We start from the raw sequence: 15,000 nt of genomic DNA on the forward strand, positions 1-15,000 counted from the left end.
TACCATCCTGGATTACACAGGCAGATTACAGACACATTACCATTGCCACCCTGGATTACACATTGCAGAGATTGGGTAGATGACATAGATTACATGGGATTAAACAAAATACTAGAGAGAGACAGACAGACACAGCGAGAGAGAGAGAGAGAGAGAGAGACAGAGACAGAGACAGAGAGAGAGAGAGAGAGAGAGAGAGAGAGAGAGAGAGACACATACAGCGGGGGAGGGAGGTGGAGAGAGAGAGAGAGAGGAGGGACAGAAAAAAGAGAACACGAGAAAGAGATCAAGAGAGAGAGAGAGAGAGAGAGAGAGAGAGGGGGGATCTGATGGGCTCTATTAACACTGATGGCAAAACACAAACAGACTGACATTGAGGCGGTGTGTGTGAGAGAGAGAATGCATGTGTGCGTGTGAGAGAGAGAATGCACACGTGTAAAGAAAGAAAGAAATGAGAGAGAGAACACGAAGAGAGAGACTGACCGACTCAGGGAGGGGCACCTCCAGTTGTGTTCCAGGGGGGGCGCGGATCGCTAACAGGGTGTCACCTGCAGGGGGCAGCACACACACACTTTAGGACTTTAACACAGGAGATATGCAACACACACACACTAGCTCATATGCAACACACACACACACACACACACACACACACAACACACACACTTTAGGACTTATTAGACACACACAATAGGTCATATGCAACACACACACACACACACACACACACACACACACACTTTAAGACTATAAAAAACACAACAGCTCACCTTTAAAGCAGCTACAGATGTCCTCATGTGTCACATACGCCAGAGTGGAGATCAGTTAAGGAACGCACACACACACATGCCATTGCCCACGCACGCACGCACGCACGCACGCGCGCACACACACACACACACACACGCACACGCACACGCACACGCACACGCTACGTTCATACGCTCAGGGAATCAAGTCAATAGAATGTCAATGTGTTCCAGCGAGACGAGCAGGCGAGAAGGCGAGTAGTGTACAAGCGATGCGATGTGGGCGGAACCCGAGTTGAAAACATTATAAGTTTGAGCGAGGCGAGTAAGCGAGTAACCAATTGAAATGCAGAGTTCGGCACTTCTCAATAGTTGGCAGTTAAAGGGGTATGCCACTATTTTGGGGCTTAATACAGTTAAAATCGTTGGCCAGGGTTTATATAGGTGGTAAAGTGTCTTATTTTTCATGTGAAGCGTTGTCTTGCTTTAAGACAAGTTAAAAGAGGGAACATGTCGCTAAGCTAGTGAAAGTCAATGGATCCGTGTAGCATATAGCAATGCTACATGGATGCATTGACTTTAACTAGCTTAGCGACATACTCCCTCTTTTAACTTGTCTTAAAGCAAGACACTTTAGCCTAGCGCAGCCAGACCCGTACAGCAAAAAGCTGTACCAGGGTCTAGGAGAGCTGGGCAGCAGTGTGGGCGGGATAAACGGTTGCTTCAGCACTCAACGTCACGCAATTGGATGGCAAACAACCAATCCCCACACACTTCTGTGTAACGTCACAGCTGTCTCGTACACGCGACACGCCCCTTTGTAGTTGAAGCGGCAATTTCGAGCCGTCGTAGCAGTGAATTCGTGTGATGACCACAGCCACAAACAAGTTTCCTAATAAATCGTGTTTTCACTTATACAGTTCAAAAATGCATCGTTTTCAACCACATGGCCCTCCTTGATCAATCAGCGAAATGTCGAGCAATTTGGGGCTTGTTAAATGGTTATATTTATGATTGTTGTCAACATGGCATGTTCGGTGTTAGCTAGCTAGCTGTATACCCATAACCAGTTTGCCATAACTAATACATGGCTAGCCGCTAGGTCGGTAGACCAGGTGTCATTCCCATCTATTTAGTAAGCGACTTACAGACTTTCAAAGCTCCCAAATGTCTCGTTTTTAATGACATGGATCTTATTAGAATTTGGGGCAGGCATATAATACAAGGCTGGATACCTAGCTCTGCTATTGACGACAGGTTAGCCACTAGCGAGGGCCTCTTTGTAGGTGAAGCGGCAACTTCCAGCCGTCGTAGCAGTGAATTCGTGTGATGACCACAGCCACAAACAAGTTTCCTAATAAATCGTGTTTTCACTTATACAGTTCAAAAATGCCTCGTTTTCAACCACATGACCCTCCTTGATCAATCAGCAAAATGTCGAGCAATTTGGGGCTTGTTAAATGGTTATATTTATGATTGTTGTCAACATGGCATGTTCGGCGTTAGCTAGCCAGCTACCCATAACTTTCCCGGATTGTCGCTCCCAACGCAGGACGCTCCCCGGTCAGCTCGCTCCCACTAGCCAGACTATCGATCCCACCGCCATATAACGGAGCTAGTTATCTTTTTGATGTTAGTTTTTTGTTTCTAACCCTAGTTTTTTTTCTAAGACTAACCCTAACCTAACCCTAACCTGGATACCTAGGTCTGTGTTGTTGACGACAGGTTAGCTAGCCACTAGCTTGGTAGACTCGGTGTCATTCCCATCTATTAAGCTACTCTCAAAGACTTCCAAAGCTCCCAAATGTCTCGTTTTTAATGGCATGTGTCTTTTTAGAAATTGGGGCAGCAATTTCATTCGACACCTACAGTAGTGGTCTGATAATAACGTGTGACTATCTGGTTCTGTAAAATGCTCAACTTAGCTTACCGAGCTAGTTTAAAACATCGAATGATCAAATGGTAATGTGTTGAGATCTATTTGTGCCCCATAAGTTCATGGTGTATTATTACATCAATCCATGTCAGCCACGAAATGTATTATCATCCAGGCTTTTTAAATTAAGTAAACACTTTCGTGCTGTACGTAGCACGGACGGACACCATGCTTCTTCTTAGAAAGTTTCCTGTTTACTAGGTAGCCCGGCCCCCCTCGCGATTTGATTGGCCCTGTCATCGGATAACTTTCAGCCTCGCAAAACGACCGGGGTCCGCTAGACTGCCCCCGGGAGCAAATTCAATTTGCGGTCGCTAGGGGCGTCTAGATTTCTAGGCTAAGACACTTTACCACCTTCATAAAACCCAGCCAACGATGTTAACTGTATTAAGCCCCAAAATAGTGGCATACCCCTTTAAAGCCGTGGGAACTTTCTATGAGAGAGTGGCGAGTGGGAGAGCAAGCGAGAAGCTAGGAAATAGCAGCGATGTGAGTGAACCCGGACTTGACACTGGCACAAGCCAACCGGGTAAATGCTAGTAAAACTTGGCTGTGGCTAGTAATACTTTCAGTGTCACTAGCCAATTTGGCTGGCAGCTTATTCCTTGGTTTGACATGTGTATCATAGTAGCCAATATTCTTTTGTTTGCCCCATGTGTATCAATTGTTTGTATTTAAGTTCAAGAAAAAGCTCAGTACCTCAGTTTCTATTTGCTTGATATTCTTCCATGTAGACAGCTATACACTCATCTTGCTTTAGCACCTCATCTTCTGAGATTAGACCAACACAATCATGATAAAGACAAAAAGCAATATAAAATCTATGGCTAGAGCATGGATGTCAAACTCAAATAGACTGAGGACCAAGTCGCGGGCCGAACTCAACAATAATTATTTTTAAATGTACTAAAATTGTGAGCGCATGCACTTCATACTCATAGTTAAATTCCACACACACTCTTTCCCATCATATTTGTTGGTTAAAATGTGTCTGCACATCATGTGACACAGCAAATTTCATGTTCAAGTCATGTTATGCTATACATTGATGGTATATGTGGGACAAATGTAATCGACATTTGAAATCATCTCGCGGGGCGAATGAAATGGATTCGCGGGCCAAATTTGGCCCCCGGGCCTGAGTTTGACATCCCTGGGCTAGAGGAATAAATGAATGGCTAGTGACTCGGGAAAGCCACTAGCCACAGCGGCTTGTGGGTGAATAAAAGTTAATGTCAAGCCCTGGCGTGAACGTAGCTTAAAAGGCTATCTGAGCAGGGAGTGTGGATGCTTCTGACTGTGTGTGTGTGTGTGTGTGTGTGTGTGTGTGTGTGTGTGTGTGTGTGTGTGTGTGTGTGTAAAGGATATGGGCTGTTGCTGAGGTGTGTGTGTGTGTGTGTGTGTGTGTGTGTGTGTGTGTGTGTGTGTGTGTGTGTGTGTGTGTGTGTGTGTGTGTGTAAAGGATATGGGCTGTTGCTGAGGTGTGTGTGTGTGTGTGTGTGTGTGTGTGTGTGTGTGTGTGTAAAGGATATGGGCTGTTGCTGAGGTGTGTGTGTGTGTGTGTGTGTGTGTGTGTGTGTGTGTGTGTGTGTGTGTGTGTGTGTGTGTGTGTAAAGGATATGGGCTGTTGCTGAGGTCATCCGTGACGTTCTTGATGCTCTGCTGCACCCAGACTCTCTGCTGGTCCAGCTCCACTTCCTGCTTCTCCAGCTCCACTAGCTCCGCCTTCAGCTCCATCAGCCTATCAGCGATCTCCCTGGTGTTGCAGCCCGGACCCACGCCCCTATCAGAGCACAGGGAACATAAGCAGCGGGCCAATCGCAATCACAGACAAGCATGGCACACAGTGGGGGGTGTATACTGTTATTGCACACGCGCGCACGCGCACACACGCACACGCACGCACACACACACACACACTTCAGTCACCCACACACTACAAGGAGCATTGCACACAAAAACTCTGCATACATGACACAATCACATCACACTGTCCCTCTCCTCACCCACCCACACACACACACACACAGACACAGACAGACAGACACACAATATAATAAACAGTCACAAACATAGACAGACAGACAGACTGACTGACAGACCGACAGACACACACACACACACAAACGGTATAATACACAGACACAGACAGACAGACACACAATATAATAAACAGTCACAAACATAGACACAATATAATACACACACACACACACACACACACACACACACACACACACACACACACACAATAATACACGGTCACAAACAGACAGACAATATAATACACAGTCACAAACAGACAAACAGACAGACAGACAATATAATACACAGTCACAGACAGACAGACAGACAGACACACACACACACACGCGTTGCGTACTTCCACTGGATGCTGTTTTTGGATTTCTTCTCGATGAGGCCGATGCCCTCCAGGACGTTAGTGATGTCATAGATGCGCCTCTTCTGACGCACCGCCAACGTGTCCGCAGCCTATCAGGACGCAGAACAGACGAATACATTAACCATCAGCAAATCACAACGCAGAAGAGAAGAATACATCAACCATAAGCCAATCACAATGCAGAATAGAAAAGACTGGGGGGCCTGAGATTATTTTGATGGGGAGACAGACAACGCATAACTTAGCCACAGACGTCAGTGAACTTCTAGCCAACTATTTCATACAACCTCTTGCAGCGAGTATCAAGGGGAGTTGAAACTGCAGTCATTGCATAGCCAGCAAAATGTTTTGACATGGTCAAGTAGGGGTGGGCGATGTGACTATATTAAATTGTGAATCGTTATATCGAGTACAAGATCGTTTCGAATCTGCCAAAGTGGAGAAATCGTATAGATCGTCTTGCAGTTTACTTTCAGTATCAGAGTGATATTTACTTACTTGTGTTGTTGTCTTCACTTTTATTCTTTACATTATTGTATTCTAATTGTGCACTTTATGAGAGTGTCATCAGTGTATTAATGTTTTATTAACTGCACATTACAAATTGCAAGTATACCTGCATGAAAGTTGTTTTTTGTTGTTTTTATGTTTTCGATGAAAGATTGTGAAAAAAAAAATCGAAATTGAGATTCTATGTTAAAAAATCGTGACGTGACATTTTTGCCCATATCGCCCACCCCTATGGTCAAGTCTTGGTGACAAAGGCACGACGCAGCCAAAGAAGATGGATCTAACAAGAAGCGTCATTTTGTTTCTGTTCCGCTATCCACTTTGTCGGCTGAACGCCCCTTCGGTTAGGAGACCTTCGGAGTCCTGAGGTTGAGAATCAATGGAGTCCCCTTAGCGCTGTAGATGGCGGTAGCGCACGTCTTGCGCAAACACCTCAAAAACAGAAGAAGAAGTAGGGGACAACGCCCCCTTAGGAGACCCAACTTGAGCACACGCTTTTGCATTGAGTGGGCGTGTTTTACGATATCTTGTTCTGATTCAGCATTTTTGACGCAGCCGTGACCTAGTGGTTAACCGTTAAGGAGATGGGCTTTAGGTCAGAGGGTTGCAGGTTCGAATCCCACCCTTCCACTTCCTAACTCACTTCATGGCTGAGGTGCCCTTGAGGAAGAGACCTAATCCCACACTGCTCCAGGGACTGTAACCAATACCCTGTAAGCAACTGCTCCAGGGACTGTAACCAATACCCTGTAAGCAACTGCTCCAGGGACTGTAAGGTAGTACCCCAGAACTGCATTTGTGTGAATCTGACACCAGTATTAAGGGAGAAATAGACTAACAAAGGAGGGTAGGACACTATACATTCAGCCTTGATTATATCAGTCAGGGTAAGTCACAAAAAGATGTCTGAGGTGTTGTTTGAAAGCTCTGTTCTGGCTCTACAAATTACACACACAGCAGGGAATAAAAAACCTTCAGAATATGAATTATGATACACTGAAAAATTAAAAAATGAATATCAGAAAAAAAACGTATATTTTAAAATGGCCGGTGTCTTGTCTAAACATAGCCTTATTCATTTCAGAGATGACCCACCTGATGTCTGATCATGCTCCCGAATCGATCATGTTATTCCAAAACATCCAGTGTTTCCCATACATTGAGGAAACTATGGCGGCCCGCCATAGTTTAAATTTGGCCGCCATAGTTTACTAAAATGTAAAAAAAAAAATATATATATATATTTTTTTTTTTTTTACTTTTTTTTTTTTTAAACGATTTCCGTTTTTGTTAAAAACGATTTCAATTGCGATTTCCTTCGCATTTTCCTCCTGGAGTAAATACATCCTATAGAGAAAACCACAAGTGCTTGAAAGACAGAGGGATCAAAAGCCTTGTCAAGTTGTTATAGTTAACTTGGGTTTGGGAGCAATATAAAAAAAACTTCAGAGAAGGGATAGTTGGGATGAGTTTACTAACACTCCCCAGGCTTTGTTTTACAGTTGTAATGAGTTAGGTGACAGTCCTTCATTGACACAGCAGAGGAGACATCGGGCTGCATATAGAAATGAATGTGTAATGAATGTCAATATAGACATAAATGTGTAGTATGTTGTTCAGCCCTTTTAATGGAAGGAATTTTGAAAAACTGGCCCTGTGACCATCACCCCTCATGTAGAATGTGTACGCCTATGTGTGTGGGGGAAACGGCATAGCCTACCCTCTTAGACCCTTTTTGTCTATGCGTTACACACAGTGATCTTAAATTCTTATCTCTGCTCCTATTTTGTTTTATTATTGTTTTCATTATATAGACCCCTGCATGAGGGACGAATGTGTTGGAGTGTGTTGTAAACAGAAATGATTCACTGTACTGCAATTTTTGACAATGACAATGTACTACTATTATACATGTCATGGGTAAAATGGGTAGCCTTAATTCTCAAAATATAAATGGGTGAAATGTAGACCCAGGCCTATAGTTTCTCCATGCGCCAATGTCATACTGTACTCCCTGTACTGGGGGAAAAAAAATCCCTGCTGCCCCCATAGTTTCCAAAATTTCTGTGGGAAACACTGACATCCCTAAATAACCATCACCTTCACCACCACCTAATAACCATCACCACCTTAATCATCACTACCATCATTATCATCACCATCACCACCACCATCATCATTCACACCAACAGGGAAACCACCTAATAATTCTACAGTTGAAACAGGTGCCACATTTCCCTCATTCTGTGTGCGTCTCTATGGCTCAGTGCATAAGCTCTCATGGGAGATTGTATATGTGGGAGCGTGTGTGTGTGTGTGTGTGTGTGTGTGTGTGTGTAGAAGAGTGGTGGGTTCCTGGCAGCACTCAGCTTTGCCACAGAAATGACAGCCAACGGCTCCAGTCTCACCACACACACACACACACACACACACACACACACACACACACACACACACACACTAGTGGTGTCAACAATGATCGATTCGGCGATGCAATCCAATGCGGGGCATGGACAATCCAGAATCGATCCGGCAATTTTTTTAAGTTTCAATTACTTCCATGGATATTTCGGGAGCAAATGAATGTCAAATTAAATGAAAGCACTCCAAAGCATTGCAGGACTGATCCAGACTGAACAGACTTATCCAGACTGATACAGAAAATAGCCAATAAATTGTTGCTCGGTATCTGACTACTTGTATTGCCTCATCATGACTGATGAAACATTTGCTTTGCTTTCAGTAGAAATGTAATGCATTGTAGAATTGAATCGGATCGGATCGAATCGCATAGAATAGAATCGAATAGAATCTCTACCTCCCGAATCGTGATCGAATCGGATCGTGAGGGCAGTGCCAATCCACACCACTAACACACACACACACACACACACCTCCTGCCTGTTAAGTTCCTTTAGCAGTAGGGTGATTCTCACGAAGCTGAAAAAAACAATGTCCAAGAGGTTTTAATGGTGAAATATAACATGGATTTTTTTAATGGTATTACATTACTGTAGAGCAAGACGTGCACTTTCTGGCACACTAGTTCATTGTAAAAAATATTATTTTTATTTTCCACTTTTTATGCATTTTATGGGCAAATTCTCATTACCGAAATGTGTCCCAGCCAAAATTTCTGGTCTTTGAATAAGGGTAAAACATACTAAAAAGTACAAAAATACATAAATAACACTACAAGTGTGTTGGTTTATGTCCGAAGTTTCATTAAGTGTTCCTTGTTGGCAATTTAAATAATGAACACTAATGAATATCTCAAGAAAAGGTTGTGTCCCCAAGTATTTCTTCTCATTACCGCAATATATTTCAGAACTACAATTAAAAGCTTTCAGAATTTCAATAAGAGCTGAAACTACCTACAATTCATCTGTACTAACAGGAGATTCATGATGGCTACATGACTAGTCAGCCTTATTGATTTTGCCTGTAAAATGTCATGATTTGTCTCAAAAATATGCTAACACGACAAAATTGGTTCTCATTACCGAAATAGTCAATATTTCAAAATGAAAAAGATTTTTTCATTTTAAATTTGCTTGGTAATAGGGTATTCCTTTTTAGAATTCAACAAAGGTCGTAAATTAGCTAAGTCACAATAATTGAAGTTACAGTTAGCATTATTGTGCTGAGCCATCTCATTACCGCAATGCACATTCTCATTACCGCAATGTTTAAAGTACCTTTCGGTAATGAGGATTCTCAATTTCGGTAATTAGACTCTATGGTGATTTACATTCAGAATATAGATTTATTTACATTTTTAAAAATGCAACTGCAACCTTAAATACAATCTATAGTTTGGCAGTGTAAATATTTACTTAATTATTGTTAAAGCACTTGATGAAAGTTTGAAGTGAAATTGCACCCATTTCAGGTTGAAATATGCAATTGTATTGAAACCAAGCCAAATATTGTAAATAAACAAAGCAGAAGTAAATTTTCTAACATACAGCTACAGGCCACTTTATTAGAATAGCGTGAAAACGTTGATTTATTTCCATAATTCCATCAATAATGTTAAACTGTCATGGATTATAGATTTATGGCCCAGTTTTTTTTTAACTATTCCAATCATTCAATTCTTTATTTTTACATATTTTGGTCTTCCAGCTCAAAAAACCCATGAATTGGGGAATTCGCATCATTAGAATATTGTAATAAAATCACATTTTTCTTCATCAAAATTCGGGTCACATTAAATCAGTTGAAATTTGGTACTTTCTACATAACATGCAATGTTCAATACTTTGTTAGGACTCTCTCTGTCTTAATAACGGCCATGATGCGTTTAACATTGAAGTCAATGGCAGAAACAGTGCATGGGAGTTATGGAAGCCCAGATATCCTTGGTGCTTTGCTGTCAGCTGTTCTTGTTTGTTGACCTGGTGTCCCACACTTCACTCTTCAATATACCCTGTAGATTTCCATGCTACGTTTTGGCGCTAACTCACCAGTTTAATTCTAAATCACCAGAAATGAAACCCCATTGAAAATGAATGGGGTTTTATTTCTGTTGAGTTAGAATTAAATATTGAGGTATACAATACATATACAATATTGAGGTGAAATAAACAACGTGCTGAGGAAGAAAATGTTTTTTTCAATGTTATTCCCATGTACTGTACCGAAAATGTACCGAACTGTGACCCTAAAACCTAGGTGTACCGAACCCGCATACCATTAGACCCCAATCTGAGACATTTGACATCTCACATCATCTTTTCAGTAGGCTAAATGGTACCAGCACCATAATATAAAACAGGAATAATATATCTTCAAGAAATCTCTAGCTTTACACTTATTTCACAACAATACTCTGAGAATGACTCCTCACAATTAAGCTGAATAAAATGAAGGGAAGGAGATAAAATAGCTTCAAGACATTATATTGTCCTCCCAGTTATGTAGGGTTCCTTCTGTAGTCCAGTAGCTGTATCTACTCTTTTCTAAGCTACTCTAGTGATCTCCTGTTCCTTCTACCTACTTCCTGGTTGCAGGCGCGCGCCGAGTCAGAAAAAGATGTCCAGTGCACGACTTCGCACTGCGACACGATTTTCCAGCTCATGACAGATTTTGATTTCTGGTCCACTATGGATTTTTGGCTGGAGAGGTCAGTAGTGAGTTGTGATGTGATATTCAGGGTGGGGATGAGGATTGGGGGATGTAGGTATGCTCCACTGGGGTCATCAGGTGGCTACCCTCTGGTGTTTGGATGATGGACCCACTATAACTTCATAGTGCCCATTGATAAAGCCTGGCATTTCAGGTGTGCACTAGGGCTGGGAATCGGAAGAGAGCTACAGGATGTGGATTAGTAAATAGCTCCTATAATGATCGGCAAAAGATCGATATACAAAGTTGTGAACCGATATCGCCCTTTTCGAACGTGAATCGATATCGCCCTTTTCGAACGTGAATCGATATTGGATCGTGATTCGATCTTTTGAACCCAGCCCTAGTGTGCACAGCACCCCTTGGCCCCCTTATACTATGATGTTACTTTGGTGCCCAGGAGGGGCCTCGCCTCTTCACCTACTGCAGGGGTGGGGAACCTTATTCATTAGGGGCCACTTCAAATTCATCTGAGGGCCGTAAAAGTTCTCCGTACTAAGAACATAACCAGGATTTCCCCGCACTTGAGGCCTATATTGAAGGCCGCCACCTTTAAAATAGACCCCATTTTCTCTAGGTCCCCTGAACAAGTTCCACTCGAGACAGGTTCCCCACCCCTGACCTACTGTATAGCCACCGGAATACTTGGTCTGCTCCCCCTTAGAGGGCTTTTATGGTCTTTGGCTGGGTTAAGTCTTGAATATCAATATCATTCAGTAGCTTAATGAATGGTTTTGTATAGGGATGTTAACCGGTAGCCGGTTAACCGATAGTCGACCAGATCAAGGTTAACCGTTTAAAATTTTCTGCCACCGGTTAACCGGTTATAATAATGATAATAATTATAATACTAATTTCCTCCCCAAAAGCCCCCAAAAACGATAATGTTGAGGATTTGGTACGATAATTCAGCCTTTTCTATCTGGCAACACTGGCTGGATATGGCAGGTCCTGTCTGCGCAGCAAAAAAAGGCTTATCTGAAAAATAGAATTTAAAGAATTCAGTGCTGTGCATATCAGGCACGCAAACGTATCATTTAAGATTACCGGTTAACCAGTTAACCACCGGTTGATGAGTCTCAGTAGCCGGTTAAGACTTTTTAACATTTTCGCCATCCCTAGTTTTGTATAGAATACTTTTATCATCTTATTAGGTGTCATCATAATTTACTAATATTTGGCTTTAGTTCAATTTATTTCTCCTTATTCTCATTACCGAAAACTTATTCTCATTACCGAAACATCCCCCTCATTACCGAAATGAGCACTTGATTGTTTAAAAAAAGTGCTAAAGGAAAACTGTATTCTTATATATTTTTTACGAACACCGTACCTTTTTATGTTTCTTTCACTTCAGCATATTTTTTGACCGAAATTGTAGGTTTTCACTGATATATTCTAAAATTAAAGTGGAAAACAAAGGATCCTATTGCGGTAATGAGATAAAGTGGTAAAACTCTTAAACTACAATAATAAGAAAAATAACTTTTTTGAGTGTTTTACGTAGCCCCTAGTACAACTGTCAATATTCAATGAACAAAACTGCAAGAACAATTAAGTTTCCTAATAAATTTCATGAAAGAAAAAAATTGCGGTAATGAGCATTTTAGCAGATATGGACTTCTAAAACGTTGAAAAATGTGTTTTAAATAGTTGTCAGGTAAGTTGATATTATTGTGCTTAGTAACTGTACACTTTGATGTGACAGATTCAAAAAGAAATTCAATCAAAAAAGTCTTTTGAAAAAATGGTTGTCAAAACACGTTTGTTGCGCGTTTCGTGAGAATCACCCAGTAGTGTGTGTAGGCAAGGCTGAAGAACAGAGTTTCTATTTTGTTCTACAGTGAATTGTGAAGGTGGCACTTCTTAAACAAACATTTAAGCATATCATTCAATTAAGCAATTAATATCATCCAATTACAATCAGAACATCACCCAATCCAATCTTAATAAGTAATCCAATATATATATTACTCCTGTTGTTGTTTTCTAAATGGTTTTGTCATTTGCTCCAACTGACGACTGCACAACTGATGACTGTCTGAGTGTGTGTGTGTGTGTGTGTGTGTGTGCGTGTGTGCGTGTGTGTGTGTCTTCCATCCTCCAGTGGGTCTTTAAAGAGAATGACCTTGTGCGACCTTGTTAAGAATGGGCCCTGCCCCTCTTCAGGGGTTAATAACGCATCCATGGGCAGCAAGGAGCCAGTCCAACGAGGGGACACAAGCTGCCATAGACATATATGGTGGATATTTGGATATGGTGATCCACCTCGGGGCGCGAACATGCGACCTCGTCAACTACATCGGTGCGGAAATGGGAGGCACGGTACGATACCACTGGACTAAATTACCAGTCCCCCAGGCTAACAGCATCGACACTGTATGAGGCTTTGGGAGGGAGGTTTACTAACGTTCTATGCCAACTCCGTTACAAATGATGGAACAGTACACACAACATTTGGTGACACTCGGCTTTCGGTCAAATGTGAATAAGTGTGAAGCATAGCACAGAGTTCAACAAGTGGATACAAGCAGCCATAGATAGATAGACCAGGGGTTCCCAACCTTTTTCAACTTGGGGCCCACTCGAAATTGTCAAAAAATGTTCGGGGCCCACCTCTGACCCAATTAAGAATAAAACTCAAATAAATCATCAACAACAACACACACCAAAATATGATTATTATTTTTGGAAAATGATTTCACTTGGAATACCTTCAGGGCCCACCAGTGGGCCCCGGCCCATAGGTTGGGAATCACTGAGATAGACAAACAGAACATACACAAAGAGTTGGTGACACTTGGCTTTTTGGTAAAATATGAGGCATTGCATTAATGTGAAGTATGAGCTACAGTGCCTGCCTGCATGCTTGATGAAGAGGGTGAGGACGAGGATTTGTGCGAGACTATTTTTTTTCAAGTTTCCTTCTGACGCTTCATCTGAAACTAAAATCTGTCGCCTCATCAGTTCACATCAATGGTCTTTAAGCGTGCAGTGTGTGTGTTGTATGTGTGTGTGTGTGTCCTCTGCACTTGTATTGTCCGTCACACACACACACACACACACACACACACACACACACACACACACACACACACACACACACACACACACACACACACACACACACACACGTTGCCCTAATTACAATATGAATGGATATCCACATGGAAAGATATACGCACATGGCCTTGACAAATACTACTCTGCCTGGCCGACGGAAAATGACTGCACACACACACACACACACACACACACTTCGAGATTCTGACTGCTTCCATCAGATACGTCACGGAAGTGGATGCAGAGAACAGCGCAAGTTACACAACACCACACACACACACCACACACACTCACACAGTTAAATTACGTGTGTGCCAATTTGAATTTTGATAGATATTCAACAGTGTCAAAAGAACAGGGCGAGGGGAAAATCCCGTTTCAGTGGCCAGTAGAATAGTTTGCACGGATGCATCCGTAAAGACATTCCACAAGTTAAAGTTAAACTACAACCGGTGGTCTGCCAGGCACATTACGGTGGCCACCTCTGTCTGAAAAAACTCTGGACATTTCAAACTCAATCGACGTTATTGCGTGTACAGAATGATAGCCTATCCTTCATTCATTGTCCAGGAAAGTACTTTTTTCCTGGACAGATCATGAAAATCCTGGAAAATCGAGAAAACCCTGGACAGGTGGCAACACTAAGCTACATACAACTTGCCAAAGCACCTTAGCACAGCACGCTGTCAACAATGATGCTTCTACTTCTTCTCAGGCAGGTGTCTCTTTCCCTCTCTGCATGCCGATGTTATGCATTGCATAGGTACCAGCCTTGCGTAAAATACTCACTATCTGGCGTCAACACGAGACACAGCAACACTTTGATGGGATTTAGCAAAGGGGTAGAGTTTTGTGTGTGGGCTTCAAAGAGTGATGAGCAGCAACGTTTTCCTCTTTTAGCAAGCTAGCTCAAAACTAGCACAACGCTGCCGTCAGTTAATGGTTGACAGTGAATCGCCACCCTCAACAATACGACATTTAATGTAGCAGAAGCATTTAACAGATTCTGTACTAGTCAGAGACAAACACATACACATAGCCTTGTGCGTGGGCAAGACTATCAAATCCGTACGCTGAACAGTGTCGACGTTAAAGGGTCCGAGATTGTATGAATGGCCACCACCACCACGGAAGGGAAGGCTGTTTTGCCTTGAAAGTTAGCCAGCCTCGCACAGCTAGAGCTAGTTCTAGAGCAGCTAGCTCGCTAA

At 42.3% G+C, this 15,000-nt stretch overlaps 1 protein-coding gene across 1 annotated transcript in view; it reads right to left on the reverse strand.

The window, feature by feature from the left end:
• The window catches only part of e2f4 (E2F transcription factor 4), a 26,062-nt gene that overhangs the window by 10,591 nt on the left and 471 nt on the right, over nt 1–15,000 (reverse strand). The window contains exons 2-5 of the mRNA XM_063193562.1: nt 5,069–5,178; nt 4,307–4,468; nt 771–814; nt 484–548 (exon numbers count right to left, since the gene is read on the reverse strand). Of these exons, the coding sequence (XP_063049632.1) occupies nt 484–548; nt 771–814; nt 4,307–4,468; nt 5,069–5,178 (381 nt within the window). The remainder of the gene's footprint in view (nt 1–483; nt 549–770; nt 815–4,306; nt 4,469–5,068; nt 5,179–15,000) is intronic.

Source organism: Engraulis encrasicolus, unplaced genomic scaffold, assembly GCF_034702125.1.
Source record: "Engraulis encrasicolus isolate BLACKSEA-1 unplaced genomic scaffold, IST_EnEncr_1.0 scaffold_45_np1212, whole genome shotgun sequence".
NCBI classification, from domain to species: Eukaryota; Metazoa; Chordata; class Actinopteri; order Clupeiformes; family Engraulidae; genus Engraulis; species Engraulis encrasicolus.